The 26,316-nt window shown below is 44.2% G+C and overlaps 1 protein-coding gene across 2 annotated transcripts in view; it reads right to left on the minus strand.

Moving 5' to 3' along the window:
- OGT (O-linked N-acetylglucosamine (GlcNAc) transferase) overlaps nt 1-26,316 on the minus strand; it is an 83,210-nt gene that overhangs the window by 43,737 nt on the left and 13,157 nt on the right. For both annotated transcript variants that reach the window (XM_045031174.1, XM_045031175.1), the window contains exons 5-14: nt 25,437-25,553; nt 23,411-23,490; nt 14,352-14,547; nt 12,809-12,949; nt 12,376-12,476; nt 12,046-12,199; nt 11,838-11,939; nt 10,891-11,070; nt 9,727-9,885; nt 1,178-1,267 (exon numbers count right to left, since the gene is read on the minus strand). In XM_045031174.1, the coding sequence (XP_044887109.1) occupies nt 1,178-1,267; nt 9,727-9,885; nt 10,891-11,070; nt 11,838-11,939; nt 12,046-12,199; nt 12,376-12,476; nt 12,809-12,949; nt 14,352-14,547; nt 23,411-23,490; nt 25,437-25,553 (1,320 nt within the window). The remainder of the gene's footprint in view (nt 1-1,177; nt 1,268-9,726; nt 9,886-10,890; nt 11,071-11,837; nt 11,940-12,045; nt 12,200-12,375; nt 12,477-12,808; nt 12,950-14,351; nt 14,548-23,410; nt 23,491-25,436; nt 25,554-26,316) is intronic.

Genomic DNA, 26,316 nt, shown 5'->3' on the forward strand with positions numbered 1-26,316 from the left:
CCATACTACTTTAACTTGCTGGCAAGAATGCTGTGGGAGACCGTATCAAAATCTTTGCTAAAGTTAAGGTACATCACATCCACTGCTTTCCCCTCATCCACAGAGCCAGTTATCTCGTCATAGAAGGCAATTAGGTTAGTCAGGCATAACTTGCCCTTGGTGAATCCATGCTGACTGTTCCTGATCACTTTCCTCTCCTTTAAGTGCTTCAGAATTGATTCCTTGAGGACATGCTCCATGATTTTTCCAGGGACTGAGATGAGGCTCCTTCTTCCCTTTTTTAAAGATGGGCACTACATTAGCCTTTTTTCCAGTCATCCAGGACCTCCCCTGATTGCTATGAGTTTTCAAAGATAATGGCCAATGGCTCTGTAATCACATCTGCCAACTCCTTTAGCACCCTCAGATGCAGTGCATCTGGCCCCACGGACTTCTGCTCATCCAGTTTTTCTAAATAGTCCTGAACCACTTCTTTCTCCACAGAGGGCTGGTGACCTCCTCCCCATGCTGTGCTGCCCAGTGCAGCAGTCTGGGAGCTGACCTTGTTCGTGAATACAGAGGCCAAAAGAAGCATGGAGTGCTAGAAGATTTGCAGGACTACTCTAATTTATGCCAGCCATCGTTGGACCCCAGGTACTGTTTCTGCATCTGAGGATCATGTAGAATGTAGTAAAACCTTTGCCACATACCTTTGATCCAAGAAGTGATGGAGGTAGAAGCTGCTCCAGTGACTAAATCTCTCAGTTATTCCATTATGCAGGTGGACTCTTTCACCAACCTGCTAAGCCATGGTTGCTTTATATTGTTTGAGTAGCATACAGCAGCCTTAATGTACCCAAGAATCAAGCCCAAAATATTCAGCCACTGTAGCAAGTCTCCTTGACCAACTTAGGCTATGTGCATGACTATCGTGTTAATCCACAACGAGCCACTCACATTAATAAAATTCCAACAGTCACACTTAAAGTTCACACAGTGCCCACTGATTCCCTCCATAACGATGAAACTCCTAACATACACTACCACAAAGTCAAGAATTCTGAAGATCATCCTCTTACCATTACCTGTGAGCATAATTTGTGCTCCAAGAAATTCACTGTTGCCAGGATCTTTAACCACAGGTTGAGATCTCCATTTCTGAAAAACATGCTGCAAATTCAAAAGAATGAAAGCTCACCTGAGAGAGGTCAATGAAATGATTTGCTTCCGCCATCACCTTTACACGGAAGTTTGTCCCATCATCAGGGCTGAGGGCATAACAGAACACCTAGAATATACAGCACCACAAGTTAATATAAGTACATGAAATTTAGCCTACTGACTAAAATTTCATCATAAATGCTATGTAATTACTCTCTGTTATTCTCATCCAAAAGAGGAAATTGTTTAGGACTAAGCTTAATTTTATTTTACACAAACATTAGCCAGTTATTTTGTAAGTGCTTTGGAACACGAAAAATCCTAAATAAGTGTTACGAAAATTGCATACAAGCAGCTTAAGCATTCGTTAGAAGTGTAACAATTTCACAACTGGTCTCACTTTTGGATTGATATTACACTCAGCCCATTTTTCATTGAGTCTCCAGCCAATCAGTGGATAAATCCTGGAGAACGCAGCATGCAACTCTCCAGTTAAAAGTGTGACATGGATCCAGTGACAAGGTATGCAAACATTTTTACTTTTAGTAAATCTAATATTTACTGGTCACTGATTCAAACAGTAAACCTGCAGTATGATCATTCATATGAGCTCCCCAACCTAAAAAAAGGAGGCATCAGTAATCATGGTTACCTTGGGTGTTGGTGTGCCAAAAGGGATCTCCACTCAAACTTTTTCTGCCTTTGTCCACCAGACAAGTCCAGAGGAGCCTTTGATAGAATTGTCATTTTGGCATTGATGTCGCCCCTCTCTGGGGAGTAGATGCACAGGTTTGCAGGCAATGGAGATTGAGCCTGGCACACGTGCATGAGCGGGACAGGCGTGTTCTGACTGAAGACTGGGCCCTATGGATGACCTTGTTTACGAGAGCACCCATGACATGGAATATCTCAAATCGGTAGAGGGATCAACCACAGCAAGAGCCTAAGTCACTCCTATGAAGTTTATGGACGTTATGGGGGATGATGAACATGGACTTCTCGTTGCTGATGCAAACTTCTAGAGAAGGAAGTAGGTAAAACAGGAAATGGGTTGCCAACTGGACTTCTTCATATGATGTACCAATTAGGAGCCAGTAGTTAAGTTATAAGAAGAAGGTGAACCCAACCCATTTCTTCTCATCCAAGCTGCCACCTCTGAAAAAACTTTGGTAAAGACCCTGGTGCTGTGGCTAGCCCAAATGGAAGTACCCTGAATAGGTATCGGTTTTGACTGAAGAGGAACCTGAGGAGCCTTCTGTGGGATGGGTAAATGTCTTTGTGGAAGTACAGCCTTTTGGTTCGAGAGCTGAGAACTGTGTGCCCTCTTCTACAGAAGGAATTCTTCTACCAATGTAACCATGCAGAATTATAGTTTTTGGATGAACATACTTAGTCACTGTAGGTCAATGATGGGCCTGCCTCCGTCCTTTTGGGTAGCTAAGTATGGAGAGCAGAATCCTTTTCCCCTGATGTTGAGGTGGAACCTTTTTTATGGATACATGACGGAGAAAGGAGTTCACTTTTTGACTGACAATTTCCTCATGAGATTGGTCCATGAAAAAGGAACCGGAAAGGGGATGTGTGTGTAAAAGTTGATTAAAACTTGATCAGATAGCTGCAATTAATAGTTTCCAGTACTCATCTGTTAGTTGGTAGGGACCTCCAGTTGCAGGCACACTGGATAAGGTGGCCTACAAAAAAATGAGGGGGGAGGGGAAGAGATGATGTGGCATCAACAAAGGAATGTGGTCTCAACAATCTCAGCAAAATAAGTTTTCTGATGGAGGGTTATAGTGAGGTGTGGCAGGGGATGTCACAAGAGCTGCATGTCTGGGCCTGTGCATTCAAGCTCTGTTGCGATGAATTTTCTGTAGGACCTGTGGTATTAATGGGATTGGAGTGAAGACATACCTGAGGTGATCCCGCCATGGTAGCAGAAGGGCATCTCCCTTTTGAATCTGTCATTTACTTAGTGGAAAGAGACCCATGAGACTTGACAGTACAAGATTCAGGTCCCAAGGGGGTCCCGGACATGCAGGTAAAGGCGCTTTGGGACCTTTCAGAATCCGCACCATCATAGAGTGGGCAAAGATTGACCTGTCTTGAAACAGAGGATGGAACACCGAAATGGCCACCAGGTGCACCGTGACCGAAGACAGCGATAGGCCCTGGAGCTTAAGGTGCAGCAAATAGTCCAAGACATCCTGCAGCGGGACCTCTTCTGCACGGATGTGATAATCTGAGGCCCAAAACGTAAATCGCTTCCACTTCACCACATAGGTGGCTTGGGTAGAAGGCTTCCTGCTGCCCAGCAGGACTTGCTGGATACCAGCGGAACATCGTTGCTCCTCTCCACTCAGCCACGCAGCAGCCAGGCTGTCAAGTGCAGCACCACCAGGTCCAGGTACAGCAAACTGATGTTGTTCTGGAACAGCTGATCCCATCTAAGAGGCAGGTGCAGCGGGGTGGCTGCTGACAGGTTCAGCAGCATGCCAAACCAGAGCTGACAGGGCCATAAGGATGACAATGGCTTCGCCTTGCTTCACCTTTACCAGGGCCCTGTGGATCAAGGGCACCAGCGGGAAGGCGCTCCTGACCACGAAATCAGGAAGCATCCAACAGGAAGCACTTGTCCCTGCCCTGGAGAGAGCAGAACACATGGCACTTCCTGTTGTGCCATGATGTGAACAAGTCCAACCGGGGTATCCCCCACCTGCGGAAGATTAGGCTGACCACCTCCGGATGGAGCCACCATTCGTGTTGGGATGAGAAGGTCCTGCTGAGGCAATCTGCTGGGACGTTCTTGGTTCCCGGCAGGTGGGCAACCACCAGGTGAATGTTGTGCCAAACACAAGAGTCCCAGAGGCTGAGTGCTTCCTAACAAAGGGCCGAAGACCTGGCACCACCTTGCCTGCTGATGTAATACATCGCAACAGTATTGTCTGTCAGGACCTGCACCACCTTGCCCTTCAGATGGGGCAAGAAAGCCTGACAGGAGAGGCGAACCATCCCGAGCGCCTTGACATGGATGTGGAGGGCTATGTTGGGATGTAGCCACTGGCCCTGGGTGTTCAGCTTGCCCAGGTGGGCTCCCCAGCCCAGATCCGAAGCATCCGAGACCAAGGTGAACGATGGAGTCGGGGACACAAAAGGAACTGCTTGGAGCACCAACTCAGGGTCCCACCACCAGAACAACGACAATAGAATATGGCTCAGTACCATGACCGCTCAGTCTAGGAGGTGCCTGTTGGGAATGTAAACTGAGGACAGCCAGGTTTGCAGAGGCCTCAGATGAAGTCAGGCATGCCTGACCACGTATGTGCACACAGCCATATGGCCCAACAGCCGCAGACATGTGCGGTGAGTGGATAGGCTTTTATGTAGGAGATTAAGTCCGCCATGGCCTGGCAATGCGCTTTGGGAAGGAATGCCCTGGCCTGTATGGAGTCGAGAACCGCCCCGATAAACTCTATGCATTGGACTGGCATTAGCATGGACTTCTCTGTGTTTATTAACAGACCCAGGTCGCTGCAGGTGGAACGCACCATATCGAGGCTCCTTTGCACCTGCCCCGGAGACCTACCCTTGATACACCAGTCACTGAGATATGGAAAAATCTGAATCCCTCTGACATCTGAGGTAAGCCGCCGCTGGTGCAACGCATTTGGTGAACACCCTGGGGGGCTGAGGACAGGCCAAAGGGTAGCACTGTGAACTAGAGGTGGTGCCCGGCCACTATGAAGCACAGGAACCACCTGTGTCCCGGGAATATGGAGACATGGACGTTAGCGTCCTTTTAAGTCGAGAGCGGCGTACCAGTCCCCCGGATCCAGGTAAGGGATGATGGAGACCATGTGGAACTTCAACTTCTTGAGAGATTTGTTGAGGGCATGCAGGTCCAGAATGGGTCCGAGGCCCCCTTTTTGCCATCGGGATTAGGAAGTAGCGGGAATAGAATCCTCTTCCTTTCATATCCGAAGGAACCTCCTCCACAGCCCCCAAGCCCAGGAGTTGCTCATGAGAAGGGTCCCTGAAGAGGGACCAGGGGGGAGGGGGGGGAAAAATAGCAGGTTATAGCCCTGAGCGACTACGTCCAGGACCCAGTGATCCAACGCAACACTGGACAAGGCCAAACAGTAAGGGAAAAGGCGGCTGGGGAAAGTTGCGGGAAAGATCCAGGCCGACGGCTGGTGTGTCGTTCCCAGGCGCACCCTCAAAATGAGTGTTTCTGGCCCCCTTAGTGCTGCCTCAACGTCTGAGTGTGTATCCCCAGAGAGCGGAGTCTCACCCGTGTGTCCTTAAGGCCGTGCAGCCGCATGTCCATCTGGTCGGAGAAAAGGTCAACACCATCAAACGTGAGGTCCTGAATAGAGACCTGCATCTCCCAAGACAGACCTGTGGTCTGGAGCCAGGAACCTTGCCTCAATCACCACAGAGACGACCACCCGGGCAGTTGAATCAGCCATTTCCCAGGCCATCTGGAGGGAGCACCGAGCCACCATGGTACCCTCCTCCACCAGGGTTGCAAACTCCTGGACATGGAGTCTTTGAACTTGAGGAGGGAGTCCCACAAGTTAAAAATTATAGCAGCCCAAGAGGGCCTGATGGTTAGCCACCCGAAACTGGAGGCTGGCCATAGAATAAATCTTGCAACCAAACAAGTCTAGCCTCTTGGCCTCTATTTTTAGGGGTGGAACTGGTGGGGCCCTGCATATCCCTCTCGTTGACTGGACACACGATCAACAATCCCGGTGGCAGGTGGGTGTATAAATACTCTAACCCTTTCACAGGGATGAAGTACTTTTTTCTCCGCTCTCTTGGACATGGGCGGAATAGAGGACAGAGTTTGCCAGATGGACTTGGTAATGTTCAGGATCCCCTTGTGCACCAGGAGTGCGAGACGGGCTCGGATGGCTGCCAAGAGCACATTAAACAATGTCCCTGTCTGCTCCTCCATTTCCTCTGCCTTGAAGGCCCAAGTTCAAAGCCAACCTACGGAGCACCGCCTGATGCTCCTTGAAATCATCCAGTGGGCTAGCTCTGGAGGGGCCTGCCACTGCCTCGTCCCGAGAGGAGGAGAATGATTGGACCACCGGGGGAGGTCCAACAGTGTCCTCACCCGCTGGGGAGAATGGCCTTGGGGTGGGTACTAGCTCCTCAACTGTGAGGGCCACCGGAGCGTCCTGCACCGAACCCGGTGCTGACGGTGCCACAGGTGCCGACTTCTGCCTGTCTGATGTGGTGACAGAGGGCTGGTGGGAATGGGGCAATAGCATGACAGGAACCTCCGAGGCGTTCCAATAAGGCCATTGGATTGGCCACTGGCCCCAATGCCAGGCCGGCACCGATGCCGCAGACGCACACTCCCACTGCTGCCTGAGTGAGGGGCTGAATTGTGCCTCCAATTCAGAGAAGTCATCACCCTCCAGTGACCATGGCAGAGTGGTCGAGGCCTGGGTCTGACAGCTAACTGTTGTCACTGGGGATGAGAGTATTCCGTCGAGGTCTCGGCGACCAGTGTGACGAGGACCAGTACCAGGGAGATCATCTATGCCTGGAAGAGCTTCGGTGTGAAGACAGGGACCGGAAGCATGGTACCGATGATGGTAACAATGGGCCAGAGACCTGGCCCAACGCGGAGCTCAAGAACATGGCGACCTAGAGCTCTGTCTTGGCTCTAGAGACCTGTGGTGCTCACTCGTCTTGTGCGAGGCCTTACCGGTGGGCTTGCCCTCGCGGGGAGCCTTAACCAGTTCCATTGCCAAACGCGGTGCAGACTGCAGTGGGAACGCTCTTGGCTCTGCACCGAATGCTGAGAGTGTTGACTGCACGGTCAGCTTTGACCCTGTACCTCTCACCAGAGTCGGTGGCAGATCTTTCCAGGGGCAGGAACTCCCCAAAGCAGAGCCCTCGTGCGGGTCTAGAGCGGGCATAAGCCCTGAACAAGGACCTTTGCCCAGAACACCTTTATCAGGCTTGCTCGGTGCAGTCTTCTTTGGCATCAGCGATGGGGATCAGTGCCGGGAAGAGCCCGGTGCCGGGGGTGCACTGCGCACCAAAACCAAAGCACTGGTTGCTGTTTCGGGCCAAACCGGCTCTGAAGCTGGGCACAGGGCAGCCTAGATCAGGAAGGCCTTCAGTCGTATGTCGCGGTCCCTCTGTGTCCGAGGACAGAAGTTCTTACAGATGCGACAATGCTCCTTCATGTGGGATTCCCCGAGGCACTGCAGACAACTATTGTGTGGGTCACTAACAGGCATAGGCCTATTACATGTGGAGCAGGGCTTAAAACCCCGGAGACTGGAGCATGCCCCGTCTGGGGCAAAATCCCCGTTGGGACCCTAACTAACTGAACACTTAATGGCTACTTAACTACTAACTAACAAACAATAAAACTATTTACAACTAGAAGCACAAGGCTAAGAAAAGGAACCTCTAGCCGCCTGCAAAGCAAGGGACAGAGGCATTCTGACTGACCACCATGGGCAATAAGAAGGAACTGCGAAGGCAAAGGGCCAGCAGTGCCTGATATACCACGGCATGCGCGCAGCACTCTAGGGGGCTCCACAGCCGGCCCTACAGATACTGCTAAGGCAAGTATCTCTGACAACTGCGCACACCTACAATGGAATCAAAATGAGCAACCACTCGAAGAACCTTAATTTACTATAAGATTGGCTATAAGTGTAGTCTTTGGTGTGAGATCTAAGGTACAAATTGACCTGGGGTAAGCGACTGCTCTCTTGGGATATTGTGTTTTTGATATTGAATATTGTGGACTTTAGTGTAAGTGACCATTTATCACTAAATCCAATTTGCCTAGGTGGCAAGATAGACTGGAGTGCTCAACAGGACTGTCCGTGACTCCATAGCAAGACTGTTTTAGTGCTTCAGTTCACATTTGTTACTGGGTTAGTGAAATCTTACTCTAGAACATACCACCCATTTGGGGTGTCTGTGCTGCTTTTTGACAGTCTGCCCTGAGGTTGGCACTCTCAGTCATGAACCACTCCAGACAACGTGACGTGAGGCATTTAGCACCCTTGTCTGAGGAAGCAGGTCTTTGGTTTTTCAGCCTGGATCCCTCACTGGCCACTTTTATCACTGAAAAAGGTAGGTGGTAGGTGCAAGAATAGACCCCTCTCCCCCTTGTTGGAACAAAACAGCACTGCTTGGTCCTCTTGGGGGTGGGAGTGTCCCACACTGTTTTTGCTGGATCCATGTTTGCTTTGTTGATCAGGAGAGGCTGCTCAACTGGGCCCAGAGAGCTGCAAGATGTCCAGCAATCTATTTTAGGATCCTGAACTACTTCAAGTTGTATTTTGCAGCTCAGGTACCACCCTGTGCAGGAGGTCCTATAACTGCCTGAAATTGTCAAGCGGAGAACGTGAAGATGGGATAACTTCCTTATCTGGGAAAGATGATGAAACTGCTGTAGAGGCAGCACTGATGTTCTACAGAAAACGAGAAGGGGCAAAAACAATTCTTGAACCCCGTGCATAATCCCAGCTTTTTGGGGGGGAATTTCCTTAATGTGTGTGGGGGGGAACCCCAAACCAACCACACTATACTATGTTTATAGCTTAAAAATACTAAAAGCTATTTACGCTATATTTACAGAATGACAGCTGAGGAAACAGCTGTGGACACAGAAGATTCTGACTCAGGCCATGCAGTGGTAAGAAGGAACTAGAGCGATATCGGTCTCAAATAGCCTTTATACTCTTGGTTTAGAGCACAAAGAGAACAAATGTGCATATCAATGGATGCTGCTTACTAAAAATGTCTGGGCTCAGGGGCATGATGCACATGTATACTGGTGTGGAATACACATAGGGACTATCACTTGAAGAAGCCATTTATACGAAAAGTAATTAAGAAAACTGGCAATTTTTAGGGGTATATTTATACTTACTCCATTGGGAGTGACTGAATATGTGCAACTGTACATCTGTTTTCCAGTTTCAATTACAAATGAGTAGCCAGGACACAGGAAGCTAGTGAGGATTCCTTAACAGAAACAACTCAAGAGGGAGAGTGTAGTGGTCATGTCTTCTTGAAAATGGTTCATAAGAACGTGCAATAAATATTAAGAAGTGTGACTGGGGCAGGCAGAGTTTTAGACAAACAGATATGCAGCTACTGTTCGGTAGCATTACTGGGTATCCTGATCCTGTTGTAAGACAGGTCGTGCAGATAAATGAGAAATGATGAAGAAATTTAAAAGATTAAATGGGGAAGACCCTACTAGAAGATATCTTGGGACATACAACACATCAGCCACTTCCTTTTCCGTTCCTTGGGTACTCCCAATGATTAACAGCTCCTCCCTTATGTGTGTCTAGTTGAGGATGGGATAAATCTCCATGTGGTCTTTCAGTGTCACTTCATAAATGGCAAGATGAACTGCTATTGGGGTATAAGAGACATCTCCTCCTCCAAAAGGAGGTACACCAAGAACTGCCAGGAAAGAGGACGTGACCTCAAACCTTCCGCATAACCATGCACTTTACCTTCCCTAGGTTACAGCTAATAGAGGCTCCCTGTGTATTTAAAACTTTCAGCATGCTATTTATGTTCTCTTACCTCAAACTTGTCAGGGTTATGCATTCCTGGGATTGACTGCATTAGGTGGGAGGTTGGATGATTTCCAAAATCAGAGCTCACATAGCCAACACGAAGCCGGCCTTCGCTAGCCTTCAAGTCCTTTGGATGCTCATATGGTGGCTTGTGAAGGACGTTGATCTGGCAATCAAATTCACAAGATTTTTTTGAGACATGATAAAATTTAAATAAAATCTGAAGCACCAAGAGCAGAGATAGTAAATAGGATAGACTTTCAGAATTACACGGAGTTATTAATTTTCCCCATATTTAAGTTTCTATGCTACAGCACTGATGATGTTTCTGCTTATCACCCAATAATATTTGAAAACCATATCTGACCAATTCCCAAATTTCAGGCAGAGAGTTGCACATTTGTTGCTCTCACAGGCCGAGCTGTGTGTTACTCAAATCTGAGTTCAAATGGAGGCCTGACTGAGTGTACAGCTTAGTCTACACATCCTCTAAAGAAAAAAGCCATGTATCAAAATTTGATCAAAAGATTCATGTACTAAGGGAGCAATAGAGCCAGTCACTACAGTTCTGCATACAGGCTGATAAATGTTAAGTGCATTGAACTGGCAATACAATTAGGCAATGGAGGAGAGAGCAGATCATGTCAGTCTAGGAAAAAAGCTGAGTTTATCGGTTCTAAAAAGAGTCCCACCTATGGGCCCATGGTTAGGGTAGGTCAGTGTGGAGATGAGGCAGGATCAGATATTGAGGGAACAACATAGGGTTCTAGAGAGACAAGGCGGGTGAGGCAACATCTTTTATTGGACCAACTTATGTTGGAGAGAGAGAGAGAAAAGCTCTCCTGGGACTGATGTGCTACACCACTACGGCACACACAGAAGAACTTTGTCAGATTGGGGGCAGGAGGGAGGAATTGCCAGAGTAAGAGGTTTTGGCAGTCGTAATTGATGGCTGTTAAATCTGACTGACCTCTTCCCAATACCAGAGAATACCAAACTGCACAAAATCAGGAAGCAAAGAGACCCATCAATCTCAACAAGGTGGTAAATCTGAAGCCTGAGAACCACTATTTTAAAATTGGCATTACGTACCTCAATATAATTGACCCATGCACAATCTGTTTTTCCTCAGGTATAACCAAGTACATGAAAAAGTCTTCAAAGTTCCTACCTTATCCAAACACAGATTTCCATGTCTCTCAGCAATAGCCTTCCTAAAGCTGTGAGAAAGGGGGTACAGCATGCTGTGATGAGGATGGACAGAAGGCAGTCTATTCTTCTCCAGCTGATCAGCTACAATGCTGACCAGCTTTTTCATTCTTTCATCATAATCCGTCCAGTCACAGACAATCTAAAAGAACAAACAAAAGAACCAGGGGTCACCAATGAAATTAATAGGCAGCAGGTTTAAAACAAACAAAAGGAAGTACTTCACACAATGCAGTCAACTTGTGGAACTTTTTGCCAGGGGATGTTGTAAAGGCCAAAACTACAATGGGTTCAAAAAAAGAATTATCTAAATTCATGGAGAAGAGTTCCATCAATGGCTATTAGCCAAGATGGTCAGGGATGCAATCCCATGGCTCTGTATGTCCCTAAGCCTCTGACCGCCAGATGCTGGGACTGTATGACAGAGGATGGATCACATGATAATTGCCCATGTACTGTTCATTCCCTCTGAAGCATCTGGCACTGGCCACTGTCAGAAGCCAGGGTACTAGGCTAGATGGACTACTGGTCTGACCCAGCATGGCCATTCTTATGAAAAATTAAAAGGCTAGTTAAAATACTTTAAACAACTTTAAACCCCGGTCAGAGCTTTGAGAAGTTCTGTTTACATGGGACTGTGATTAACATTTCTTCCATTCCAAGAGATAAAAAAGGTACTTGAAAAGTATTTTAATAACCATTACAGCTCATTTGTATTTCAAATCACCTATGACCCAAGCACTGTTCTGTAAGAGAAAATGGCTCCATAGTCTTATTTTCGAATTTGACTAAGACTTATTTCTGCTCCTTTTAAAATATATACACTGGATCCTTAATATGTGGTTAGTCCTAGATATTTACATTAGAGTAATCTCCAATAGAATTACAGTCACAGCCCTCTCTCCTCACCTGCAAGCAGTGGGCTAAGTTGCAATAAGCATCTGGGAAATCAGGTTTCAGTTTCAGAGCAGTGCGATAAGAAGCAATGGCTTCTGGTATGTTCCCTGAATCCTGCAAAAGCAGAGACTAAATCAGCAAGCACAAGCAGATTCAGGAATGAGTTTGCCAAATGCATCACCGTGTTATAAAATAAAAAAAGCTATGAACATGGCTGTACCTTGTGAATAGAGGCCAAGTTACTGTGGGCATCAGCAAATGCTGGGTTTATCTGGATGGCACGGGTGTAACATTGTAAAGCTCCCTGAACATCCTGCATCTCCTTTAAAGTATTCCCCATATTGGAATAAGCATCTGCAAATGTGGGGCTGATTCTAAAATTAAAAAACACACCATACATTATCCACAGTACAAGTTGTCTGTCCTCTAAGAATGCCCATCCAGACTGCTATTCAATTATTGGTTTGCATAACAGTTGTAAGCTATTTTCTAGACGACTGCAGAATTCCTGTCACCAGTCTTTGAGAATTTTAAAAAGCAAAATTCTTACCTAATTGCCTCTTTGTAATGCATCAGAGCTTCCTGCAGCTTTCCTTGCTGCTGTAGAACACTTGCTAAATTTGAATGGGCAGCAGCAAACTCGGGGAACACCTACAGGAAACAAAGGAGAGTTAGTTTGCCCCTCAGATCTTCCAAGGGCATCACATTGCAGAAGAGTTAGAAGTGGGTTAACCCATGAAAGTTTATGCCCAAATAAATCTGTTACTCTTTAAGGTGCCACAGGACTCCTTGTTTTTGTGGATACAGACTAACACGGCTACCCCTCTGATAGTTGTCCATTGTTATTCTCCTTGGCAAATTAATCAAATCTTAAACAGAAGTACCCCCGCCTCTATCTACTTCTTTATCAAGTACAATCCACCCCTCATATGTTCCCAGCTTTTTTGTCCACATCCTACCCTCCTCCTTATATCCAAATGTACCTCAAGAGCTTTCCTGTATAGGCGAACAGCCTCCTCAATGTTTCCCTGTTCTCGCTTGATGTTTGCCAGGTTATTAAGTGAGTCTGCATGTGTGGGACACAGACGAAGAGCTGTATTGTAACATTCTTCTGCTTCAGCAACCTTAGAAACAAAAGGAATTGTGTTCAAGCAGTACTTAAAATAAACAGCAGTTCTCTTGCTTGTGTAAGTAATGTTGCCACAGAAATGTATCAATGAGAAGGTCACCACTACAATATGTTACTCTTGGGGGGATTCTTCGGGACTGCATGCCTGCAGAACTCCCCCCAAGAATTCTGTGCTTTCCTGCAGAAAATGACCATGGGTGCAATTTTGGGGGGGGGGAATGCCCCCACAAACAGAGATGAGGCATGGGGGGCACATGGGGTTACGTGCCACTACCCATCCACCCACCCTTTCTGCAAGTGCAGAGCTGCCCAGCTGAAGGCGGCTGCATCTTGGCTCCAATGACTGCAGCTGAATGCCGCCTCTCTGGACCCAGTGCCAGTTCTGCTCCCTTCCTGTGTGCTGGGAAACCCTTCCTGTTTTTGGTGTAACCATGAGTGCCAACGGTAGGGCGAGGGGGTGGGTGGAATGGGGAAAGAGGCAGTGGGGAAAGAATGGGGGGGGTTGGCAGAGGGCGGGGAGAGAGTAATGTGGGAGTGAGGGGAGGGGATAGGAGAATTGCGGGGGGAAGCGGGAGCCCAGCATGCAGCGTCCCCTCAGCAGCAGCTGGGGCTCCCCCGTTAAGCAGGCCCATCGAACCCTCACCCTGACAAGCCCTACCCTGCTATACCTGGACCCCTCAGATGAGTTCCCCACACAGACCACCTACTCGACTGAACCCCAACCAGTTGCACCTGGACCTCCCTAAGCTCCCCAGACCCCCCTGCTCCTGAGCCCCAACCATCTTCACCTGGATCCCCTGCAGTCCCATTACCCCTGCACCCAGAACTCCCTAATGACCCCGTGCATCCAGATCTCCCACTGAGCCACCCACACCCAGATTGCCCCATACAGGAACCACTCATCTCACACCTGGATCCCCCCCACAATAAGTCCCTCCACACTTTGATTCTGCTGGGCTGAGCCTGCCCACCCACACCAAGTGCACCTGGCGCAGATGGGCAGGCCCAGCTCTTGCACTGTGTCCGGGTTGGGTACAGCCTCACTGCTGAGTCCCTGTGCCAGATCTCCCACCTCAAAGCAGCCAGTGACTGGTGCTCTCAACTACCATGCTGGAGCCGCATTTATTTATTGATAAAACATTTGCAGAATTTTAGAATGTGTGCATAATTTTTAATTTTTTGGTGCATAATTCCTTCAGGAGCAAATATGTCTACCTTTAAAAGGTTTGAGATGGAGCATTTTTTGCTCCTATTATTTCTCCTACAAGTTGACAAGCAAATCAAATACTAAAGGCAACATCCCACATTAAAGTTCATTATCATTCAAGGCATTGAAATAAATATCAGCTGAACCTTTCAAATATAGCAGACTGCAAGAAAACAGAAATGCTCCTTACACTGCCTTTCTCCTTTAGAGCATTGGCCAGATTACAATAGGCATCAGGGAAGTGTGGCTGTAGCTCAATAGCACGTCTGTAGGTGTCTATTGCCAGATCTATCAGTCCTTGCTCATAATACACACAGGCCAGGTTGCCATGCACAACTGCATGATTAGGACTCAGACTCAAGGCTCGTAAGTAGGCTGCTACAGCTCTGTAATGAGAGATGTGTGGTTAGAGTTCACATGGCCTATGTAAGATGACAGCAGAAAGTTATTTTTACATTTAACTTGGTCATACAGGTAACCTACACAGAAGAGAAAATAGGGTTTGTGCCTTTTGCTGCTTTGAGGTCAAGGCATGAAACATCTTGTCTACTCTGTAAGAGTAAGGACAACTGGAGAAAAAGGATTATGACATTACAGAAATTAAAAGTGAAACCCATCTGAGGAGACAAGTGATTTATTCAGACTGTTTAAAAAGCTTTGCTTGCTTTTTTGTGACATCTATTTAATTAACAGACTTGGGGAGAATAACACACTCTGCTCCCATCAGTTAAGAGACAAGAGAGCTTCTAATCCACATTGCAGACATCAACAAATTCACACGCATCTCCAACCCCCAACAAAAAGGATTTGAAATCCCCAATATTTCTGAGGTAGACATACAAAAAACAAACTCCCCTCACAGGTCTCCTTTGCGTATCAAACTAAAAAAGGATCAATTCCCCCTTCCCAACCATCACAAGTCACTTTTAAAGACAAAAATAACTTTACATATATTTCTACTACATTAAGAAAAATCAGTTGTGAATGTAATATCTAAAAGAAAGAAAGTCATACATACAGAGATGTTTAATTCCTGAAACAAGATTTCTGTGGCCAACTAAACAGCTCTACAGAGCTAGTGTGAAAAGAAAGGAATAAGGTGTTGAGAGGACAAACTAAGTAGCTTCTAGAAGTGGTCTAAGATGCTGCCCTTCTACACATGGAATGCCTTCCCTCCTCAAGCCCCCTTTTTCCATAAAACCAAGGAGAGTCATTTATACTGAAGATCCACACATTGATTATTTTTCCATAATGCTCTTGCCGTAAATAACCTTGTATTCTTCTGGTTCTCATCCCTGTTCCTTCTCATACACCCCCCAGTCCCTACTATTTTGTTACCTTCCCCTTTGTTAAATAGGTCAAGTTAAAATTAGACTATACTTTTCAGGACAGAGACCTTGTGATTAGTCTACAGCATGCACTTTTACCACATTTAGCATAATACATTTCTTGCCTTAACAGGTACCCTGATCCAAGAGTGTCTTCTCTTTTGCACACCAGTCCTCCTAAGGGGTATGTTTTACTTTTGGAACAACGCTACATCAGCAGATTGTTGAGATAATGTAGCCAAGCTGAGGCCATCTCATCAGCCAACTTTACAGTCTGTTTCCAATAGAGCCCCTTTGCATTATTTGCTTTATCTTACATTTATCTACATTGTACGTGAATAATCCCCAAGTGGGATGAAATAAAGTGTTTTTTGCTTGTGATTACTCTTACTTTAGAAGCTATGAGGAACAAGAGATCTTGCTTTAAAAATGTTACTCTGACTTTTACACCAAATTTATTTTGTCAAAATATATCAATTTAACACAACAAAGTGTTAAATTATGGCAAAGCATTCAATCTTATTATTGTAGCTCATCTTTCCATTATTCTGCCTCCTCATCCCCAACCCATGTGTCATTCCTTGCTCAGTTATGTGTAATTTAGATTGTAAACATGTATTAAGAATCTACCTTTACTTGTCTGAAGATCATGCACACCTGTGCTTCTATATAAATAAAAATCTCACGTGGCTAAGAATCTTGATTCCTAGAAAATACATTAATTTAATAATGCATTTACACAGTGGAACAGATCACCAAAAGGTAATCAACAAATCAGATATCTTTCTAAGAAACATGTTCTAGTTTAACCACACATTATGGAGCTAGATATAGGAATTACTAGGTCAAATTCTAGGATCTGCATTGTGCAGGTGGCCAGAATAGAACATAATGTGCCTTTCAGGCCATCTATGAAATTCAAAAGCTGCAAGTCAGTCAATACAAATTATAACCTTATTTACGAATTCAGACACAATATGGTACACAGCACTAAAACAGCACAACCTGGCTCTTTTCCCAGGAAAAAATTATGGACTAAAATTTGAGATTCATGGGTTCAGATTAACAATGATCTCACAAAACTAAAATGAGATTTTGGGCAGGCCAATGAAGACATCCATGCAATGTGTTGCAGCAGTCAAAAATACTGTAATACATATGCTAGAGAAAATAAAATAGATAAAAGGTTCTCAGCTGAATATAGTGCTCCATTTTAGTTGTCCTATCTCAGAAGTGGAAGAGTGTGTAGAGAAGAGCAGTAGCATGAAGGATTTGAAGGTCTGGAATTAAGTTGATATAAAAAGCATATCAAATAAAATGGACTATTCATTCTTTCCCATAAACCAGAAGGAAGGGGGAAAAAAGGAATTAAAAATGAAGAAGGCTGAAAAATGAAAGAGTAAAAGCTGATAGCTATACAGGATTAAGGAACTCTCTTCCTCCTAAATCCAAAGTGATCGGAAAGTGGAAATATTTTATAAGCGGCTGGCCAAGCATCAAGTACAGGCATTGTTGAACTAGATGGGCCAATTTTGTTTTGTTTTGACATGGCAATCATACGTAACAACAAAGCTATCATTGTATGTGCTCTTCCCTGATCTTACAGCTCACAAATTTCAACCTGTGTAGTTAGAATTGGAAGACTGAGCCATCCTAAAGTCACCACCATAATCCAGGAACCACCTTCCCAATAATCGTCAACTTGCAAATTCTTAGTTCAGGCTTTCAGAAAGAAACAACTCTGGTTCCAATGAACAAATAACTATCTATCTATGGTACTCGTGGCCCCCGCACCACACTAGTATGACAGCATCACAATCTTTAATGTATTTATCCTCCCAACACCCTCTGTGAGGTAGGGTAGTGCTATTTTCCCTCTTTTACAAATGGGAAATTGAGGCACGGTGGTTTTCCCAGGTCACACAGGGAGTGTCTGAGTAAAGGAGAGAAGTGCACCCAGGTTTCCCAAGTCCTAAGCACAGAAAGGGCAAATTCAAGAAAGACCAAAAACGTTCTGCATAAAGCATCAACTCACATCTGTCTCATCACTTTGAAATTAAAACAAGTGGGGACCAGCTGTCTGTCTTGTCCAGTATTCTATGAGGTCTGTACTGGATTCTTCAGAGAAAGTTACAAGAAACCCTGCAGTAGCAGTTATGGAATAAACAGTCCTCACAGAAAGTTTCTTCCTAGCCTCCATGCCTTATGCCTTGAAACAAGGATTTATATCTGTTTTTTAAAAAAAAACACCAAGAGTTTTAAGTCCTAACTTTTGTAACTCAGGATGGTCTCATTAGCCACATCAGTTTTGAAACGATTTAAAATTCTACACTCTTGGCTTCAACAGTATACTGTGGTAGTGAATAACTGTGTATTGCACATAACAGTATTTCCTTTAATTGGTTTTAAGTCTGCTGGCACGATTTTATTGAATTCACATCTCCTCTTATATCTACGCAGTCCCAATCTTTTCAGTCTTCACTCAGAAGTTTCTCTACGCCTTTTAATCATTTATCTCCAGCTTCTGACGCCCCACCTCTAATTTTTAATCACACCATTTCTGAAATAGGGTGTCCAGAACAGAACACAGTATTCCAGAGGCAAGAATACATTTGAACTCTACAACGTATCTTCATAATTATCCTAACACCATTTTCTTTTTTTGATAACCACTGCACATTGAGTATCCAAAGATCACCAAGTTATTTTTTCAAGTTTTTACATATAATTTAAAGACCAATAAGGTCTGAATATGAATAGCTCAAATTATCCCTCCTAAATAGCATTGAAATTCACTGTCAGTGAATTTAATCTGCTATCATATTGCCCATTCATTAAGCTACATTAGATTGCTTGGTCTTCTCTGGTCTTGATTAACCCAATAATATGTGTCCTCAAAGGTTATCTACCATTTTAACTCCGACTCTTCAAGATGACCATGTCTATGGATCCATACTCTAGGAAAAATGTTTATCCTCAGCAACTGAACTTGGAAGTTTCCAGAAAGCATTTGTACCCTGCTTACATGTTCATGCATCCAATCTGAGGATAAGGAGCAGAAACCACTCCTTCACCAGTCAGGTCTTTCAGTGTAATACAAATGTACTGTAAGGAGGAGGGCAGAGAACAGATTCCTGGGGGCAACCTTGAAGAAACATTTGCTATGCTAATTAACTATTCTTTAAACATGGCAAAACAGTTGCCATGGAGTCTGAGGATTTTTTATTTTTTAAACAGCGAAGAAAGTCTGCTGTCCCAAACTGAGAACTTCATCAAGGCTAAATTCAGAGTAATGCTGCACGGAAATATGGATGGATTGCAGGTAGCAGACCTGAATATCTCCACAATGGCGACATTTCTGAAACATGACATGGCTGTGTTAGATACTGTGGAACATGCTCTAACACTTGTTGGTACTGAAACTCCCACTGGTACACAGCAAGAGAGTATGCTGAGTAATTCACTACAGCAGTGCCTGAATGAAACTGGATTAACTTCAATGCCACAGACTCTCTCAGGGTCCACATGTCCAGTAAAAGGCCCAGCTCAAGACTAAATTCAATGATTAGGGTTGTATGTTCTGATTGAGAAAGTGTTCATTTACCAAACATGGTGCCACTGCACACAGATCAAGCCAATGGACTTTGCCTCAGCCATTCAGACTTGCTTCTCATGAACAGAGAGGAACTGGGAGTGAATCTGAAGGTGGAAGGCAATTTGGGTAAAAGTGATCATGAAATGATGATTTCACAATTCTAAGGAAAGGAAGGAGAGAGCAGCAAAATAAGGTCAACAAATATCAAAAAGGTAGACTAATAAACTCAGAATTGGTAGGTAAGGTCCTGTGGGAAGAAAATCTAAGGGATAAGGGCATTCAGGAGAGCTGGCAGTTGCTCAAGGAGATAATATTAAAGGCACAACAGAAAGCTATCCTGATGAAAAGGAAAAATAGGAAGAACAGTAAGAGGTGAATATGGCTCCATCAGGAGCGCTTTAATTACCCCAAAATCAAAAAGGAATCCTACAAAAACTGGGAACATGGACAAAACTGCTAAGGCATACAAAAGAATAGCACAAGCATGAAAGGACAAAACCAGAAAGGCTAAGGCACAAAATGAGTTATACCTAACAAGGGACAAAAGGCAATAAAAATTAAAGGCAATTTAAATATATTCTGATTAAGAGAGACAAAGGGAAACTGTAAGCCCTCTACTTAACATCCGTTATTAGCTCTCCTTCCCTGTTATAAAGACGGCTGAGGTATTTAATGCCTATTTTGCTTCAGTCTTCACTAAAAAATGAAATGGTGACCAGATACTCAACACAATATTAACAAGCGGGAAGGAATGCAAGCCAAAATAGGGAAAGAACAGGTTAAAGAATATTTAGTTAAGTTAAATACAAATCAGCAGTGCCTGAGGAAATTCATCCTAGAGTACTTAAGGAGCTAGCTGAAGCAGCCTCAGAACTAACAGCAATTATCTTTGAAAACTCATGGAGGACAGATGAGGTCCCAGAGGACTGGAGATGGGTAAAACAGTACCTATCTTTAAAAAGGCATACAAAGAGGACCCGGGGAATTATAGGTCAGTTAAGCTAACTTTGATACCCAGTAAGGTACTGGAACCAGTTATTAAACAATCAGTCAATTTGTAACCATCTAGAACAGGGGTCAGCAACCTTTCAGAAGTGGTATGCCGAGTCTTCACTTATTCACTTTAACTTAAGGTTTCGCATGCCGGTAATACATTTTAACATTTTTAGAAGGTCTCTCTATAAGTCTATATTATATAACTAAACTATTGTTGTATGTAAATAAACAAGGTTTTCAAAATGTTTAAGAAGCTTAAATTTAAAATTAAATTAAAATGCTGATCTTACGCTGCTGGCCCACTCAGCCCACTGCCAGCCTGGGGTTCCGTTCACCTAGTTCGGCAGCAGGCTGAGCGGGGCCTGCGGGACCCTGGCTGGTAAGGGACCGGCAGCTGGGACCAGATGGGCAGCAGGCTGAGCGGGGCCGGCAGCCGGGACCCCAGACCAGGGGTGCAGGTGGGAGCTGCAGGAGCTCCCGTTTGGTGCTCAGGGTGGGGATGTGGGGGGGTGCAAGAGTCAGGGCATGGAGTGGGGGGGGGCTGGGTATGTGTGGGGGGTGCAGGAATCAGAATGGGGGCTGGAGGTGTGTGAGGAGGTGCAGGAGTCAGGGTGTGGGATGGCTGACTATGTGGGGGGTGCAGAAGTCAGGGCTGGGGGTGTGTGTGGGGAGTTCAGGGATCAGGGCAGAGGGCTGGGGTCCTCAGCTTGTGGGGGTGCTCCCAGCACCCTGCCATGAGCAGCTCACAGCAGGGGGCTGGAGGGGATATGCCCGATTCCACCCCTTTCCCCAGGGCCCTGTCTGTCCCCACCTGTTCTCTGCCTCCTCCCCAGAGCAGTGAGCACGCTGCAGCTCCGCTCCCCCCCTCCCCTGGGCGATCAGCTGATCGGTGCAGAAAAGGAGAGGGGGGGCAGGAAAGCAGCACACTGGGGGAAAGCGGGGGAGGGGGGAGCTTGGCTGCTGGAAGGACCAAGCTTCTGCCTCCTGCCCCAACAGGAGAGAGCAGTGGGCGGGGGGGGGCTGAGTGGGGCCGGGACCCTGGCAGGCAGCAGCGTGCCATTAAAAATCAGTTCGAGTGCTGTCTTTGGCACGCATGCCGCAGGTTGCCAACCCCTGATCTAGAGGATAATAGGGTTACAAGGAATCGACAGCTTGGGTTCATCAAGAATGCATCATGCCAAACCAACTGAATTTCCTTCTTTGACAGGATTAGTGGCCTGGAGGATAGAGAAAACGGAGTAGACATGATATACCTTGATTTCCATAAAGGCTTTTGACACAGTTCCACTTGACAGTTTCATAAGCAAACTAGAGAAATATGGTCTAGATGAAGTTACTATAAGGTGGGTTCACAACTGGATGAAAGACTAAAAGAGTAATCATCAGTGGCTCGCTGTCAAACTAGGACGGTGTATATAGTGGGGTTCTGTAGGGGTCAGTCCTATCTTACTCAATATTTTTCATTAATTACTTGGTTAAGAAGTGGAGAGTATGCTTATAAAATGTGCAGATGACACCAAGTTTGAAGGGGTTGCAAGCATTTTGGAGGGCAGGATTAGATTCAAACCAACTGACAAATTAGAGAACTTGTCTGAAATCAATAAGGGGAACTTCAGTGAGGTGCAAAGGACTACCCTTAGCAAGGAAAACAAATGCACAATTACAAAGTGAAGAATAACTAGCTAGGTGGCAGTAGCACTGAAAAGAATCTGGGAATTATAGTGCATTAGAAACTGAATGAGTCTACCATGTGATGCAGTTATGAAAAAGGCTAATATTCAGGGGCATATTAACAAGACTATTGTATATAAGACACAGGAGGTAACTCTCCCATCCTATTCGGCACTGGTGAGGCCTCAGCTGGAGTAGTGGGACAATTCTGGGCACCACACTTTAGGAACGATGTGGACAAAATGGAGAGTTCATAAGAGAGCAACAGGAAGTGATCAAGTTTAGAAAACATGACCTATGACTATGAGGAAAGGCTGAAGTAAAATTTGGGCATGCTTAGTTTTGAGAAAAGGAGACTGAGTGGGGACTTGATAATGTTAAGCATTGTTAGAAAGAGGACAATTGTTGTTCTCCATATCTACTGAAGGCAGGACAAATAGTAAAGGGCATAATTTTCAGCAAGGGAGATTTAGGTTGGATATTAGGAAAAGGTTTAACCATACGGGTAAGTTAAGTTCTCGAACAGGCTTCCAAGGGAGGCTGTGGAATACCCATCACTGAAGATTGGACAAACACCTGTCAGGGATGGTCTAGACCAGTGGTTCCCAAACTTTAACCACCTGTGAACCCCTTTCACTAAAATGTCAAGTCTCACGAACCCCCTCCTAAAAATTAATATTTCCAGGGATTTTCTCCTTTACCTGAATATAAATGATAAAAGCAGTGATCTTGGAAATACAAAATTTGTTTTTATGATATGCTTATTTAATAATAATAAATAGTGTGCATCATTACAGTATTTATTACATTATGAAAATGTCAATCTTCTTCCAAGGTCTCACTTTCATAGCTTGAATAAGCTTGTTATAAGACAAGGCTCCTATGTTTCATCAAGGAGTATCAGATGTGTAAGAGCATGAAGGTATTTAAGAAGCCAACTCAAAGAGTTCCTCCTACACAAGCATTCAGGTCTTGAGCAGTCCAGGCAAACAACACATATTACAACAAAGCTTAAACTTGTTCTTCATAATTTTAAAAATAATACTAGCTATTTAATTTTAAAAACAGCAAAATATATCCACCTCCCTTTCCATTTCTTATAAGGAGTCATGATTTTAAATCACTCCAGTGTAATAGATATGCTTGCTTTGATCTGCTTAGCTCCTGGAAGTCCAGCGGCTCCAGGCTGCTGGCCCCATGCTGCCCAGGGTCCCTAGGGACAGCTCTGTCCGCCATTAGGGAAATTTTTCCCCGAGAACCCCTGTAGCATTTCACGAACCCCAGTTTGGGAACCATTGGTCTAGACTCTAGATTTACTTGGTTCTGCCTCAGCACAAGGGTCTGGACTTTATGACCTCTTGAGGTCCTTTCCAGCCCTACACATCTATGATTCTATGAACTCAAGTCATCTACAATGGAGCAGAAAAGTCTCAATGAGGTGAAAGCCTAAGATCTCACAAGAGGGATACCGACGGGGTAGTGACTGACAAGGCTAAATTTCTGCTCTCCAGGAAGCTCCAAGCTTGCATATTAAGAGCATGTTTCTCCTTGAATTGCAATCTTTACAGGCAATGCTTGAAGAAAGAAAAGCTTTCTAAATTAGAAGTCCATGTTTGGTTAAGCATCTGATTGGCTGCAGAAGGGATGTTATATGCTTACCTGTCAAATATCCTTGCCTCCTTCAGAACATTCCCCAGATTGATGTAAGCATCCAAGAAGTTTGGGTCAAGTGTGACAGCCTGAATATATTAAAAAAAGGTAAGTTACAAGCTTTGAATATTACCACATACCTTAAACAGTACCCTAAGAAACCCAAAGTTAATATTTATTTAATGGATATAACCCAATTTGTAAACAGTTATTTAAAGGATTCTATAAACAAACTAATTAGTAAGGAAGATTAAAGGTAAGCATAAAACGCTAATATACACAACATACTTCTGCTTGCTTTCTGGAGTGAATTTAGCATTGTGAAAGATGCTGGATTGACAACAGTGAGGACTGAAGTCCTATTTTTATCCACAGAACACACAACAGTACGAGCTTCCCTAAACTGGCCTACCAACATATAGAATTATAGACTTTAAGGTCAGAAGGGACCATTATGATTGTCTAGTCTGAACTCCTGCACAACGCAGGCCACAGAATCTCACCCATCCACTCCTGTATCAACCCCGACCTAATTGTCTTCATGTTCATACAATCCCTTGCCTGTCAAAATGGATTCCAACAGATGCCAATTGTGGTTGTTTTATCTTATAAAATAAACTAACATATTTCATCATGTAGTATTCTTGATATCTGCAAGATTGTATGGGATCACTTCATCACAGTGATGCTGAAGCACAGCTATTCTGCACGCGGGAGCAACAGACAACAGTGTTTATGGATTTACAACCAGTGAGATTTAATGGAAATCCTAGAAACAAGTTTGGGTGAATCACTCATACACATTTTGGTGTGAATCCCTTTCTATAAGGAACTGTTTTCCTCAACCCCACAGTTGTGCCCTAAAGATTTGTTTGAAGTTGGGTTTACTCTACTTTACCGCCACTAATGCAATTCTATGATTTCTCTACCTGTTTTAAGAAACAACCCTCCTGTACTTACAGGGTTAAGAAATGCAATCCATATCCCTCACCTGTGGCAAAATACTAAGCCAACTACAATTTTTTTAGATGCTATAGAGACAGAGTCGGTACCAGAGTAAAAAAGAGTAAATATTGTATTGGTCTTAGGAAGGCTATTCTAGCAACTTCGTATCCGGTACATTATGTTACTAGGAACTGAAAGTATGCTAATAAGTTACAGAAGATACAAAATAAAGAATGCAGATGATTAAACTTAAAAGGTCACTCATATGAAAACTACCACATTGACTAAAAATAGCTGAATGATCATAATTGCTGTTTGTGATTCTTGATTTATGTCACAGAGGCCAAAAAAATTTTTCATGTAGGATAAAATAGGATTGGATTTAGACCATTAAGGAATCTGAAGAGAAACAGCACATTATCAGATTACGTTAACTGGGAGGTGTTGCACACACTATATATATATACACACACATATATATATATATATATATATATATATATATATACACACACACACACACATACACACACACACACAAGAATCTATAGGTAGAAACACGGACAGGAAACAATATTTAACATCGTGGGAAAATGCAATTAGTACATCTGTTTAAAGTAATTGTCCTAAGCTGCTCAATGGAAATACTTGGAAACAGCAAACTGAAGAAAACTACTTGAACAGGAAATTGTACTATCCAACTTTATTTAAGAGTGCTCAGATACCACCAGGATGACATTTTAGAAATGCTTGTAATAAAGCCGTTCTCAGAGGCGTTAGAGATGGAAAAAGGCTATTAAAGCCACTTACCCTATACTGTGTCAGAGCAGAATTTTCCCACCTTTGATACCTATGAAAATTCCTTATTACAGCAATTCTAAAACACTACTCCAGTGTCAACTGGGCAGCGTTACACGTGAATAGGTATTTCATGCGTTAAGTTATACCAATAATTAACAATATACCACATTGGGTAGAATATAGGCAGACCTGAATACTTCTCCCAGTTAGAAAAAAGTGCTTATTTGTATCTACACAATTCTTTGCTCACTAGAATTAACTGAAGAACATGACAGGCATAAACAGTTACCTTTTCGAAGTGATGAATGGCAAGCCAAATTTCTCCTTGAGCATTGAAAACACAGCCAAGATTACTCCATGCTACTGCAAAGTTTGGTTGAGTCTCAATTGCTTTCAAGTAACAGGCCTTGAAACAGTTAAGAAGAAAGATAGAGAGGAAGGGGAATATTTGTAAAAAGAAAAATGAGAAAAAAAAATAATCGTCAGTATTCCTTCTCTAACCAGCCAAAAGTGATCCTGCAGTATAGGCTAGCTTGCGCCAAAACTAATGCACTGTAAACAGCTGGCTGATCCTGCGCCAGCGCAAACCAAAACCTAAGTGCAAGCCCACCATTTTTCAGTTATGCTGATCTTTAGGTAATATGCCTTCAGAGACCAATTCACCTGAGGACTTAACAGTGTTAGTACAGAACTGAGGATTTTTCTTCCAAATCATTTCTAGTTCTGACTTGTCTGCCAAATCTAGGAGTCATCAAGAATTTACTCCATAAAGCAACTGGTTTCCCTTGACACAAAGGCCTTAAGTCAGGAAAAATGTATATGATTTTAAAAGTACTCTGAAGATGTGGACATAAAATGTTTTAAAAAAAATCTAAAAGCAAACTACTGAAAGTGGCATTAACATTTTGAAGGTTTACCTGTCCTTTCCCTTGAGTCAGAAGTTGTATGCAAGTTGTATTTTATTCTGCTATTTTTACTAACAACTCCTCCCTCTTGAATATATTTTCACTGAGTCATCTCAGCCTCAAAACCTCAAATAACAGAATTGCATGAAGGTTTAGGTCCCTGTAATGCAAGCGCAAGAAGTCGCTGGCGCATCCTAACAGCACGCCGCCACGCTATCGCTGCAAATTGCTGTGCTATGTAGACTGCCCCAAGATAGAGTGAAC

Source organism: Mauremys mutica, chromosome 9 (assembly GCF_020497125.1).
Source record: "Mauremys mutica isolate MM-2020 ecotype Southern chromosome 9, ASM2049712v1, whole genome shotgun sequence".
In the NCBI taxonomy this organism is placed as follows: Eukaryota; Metazoa; Chordata; order Testudines; family Geoemydidae; genus Mauremys; species Mauremys mutica.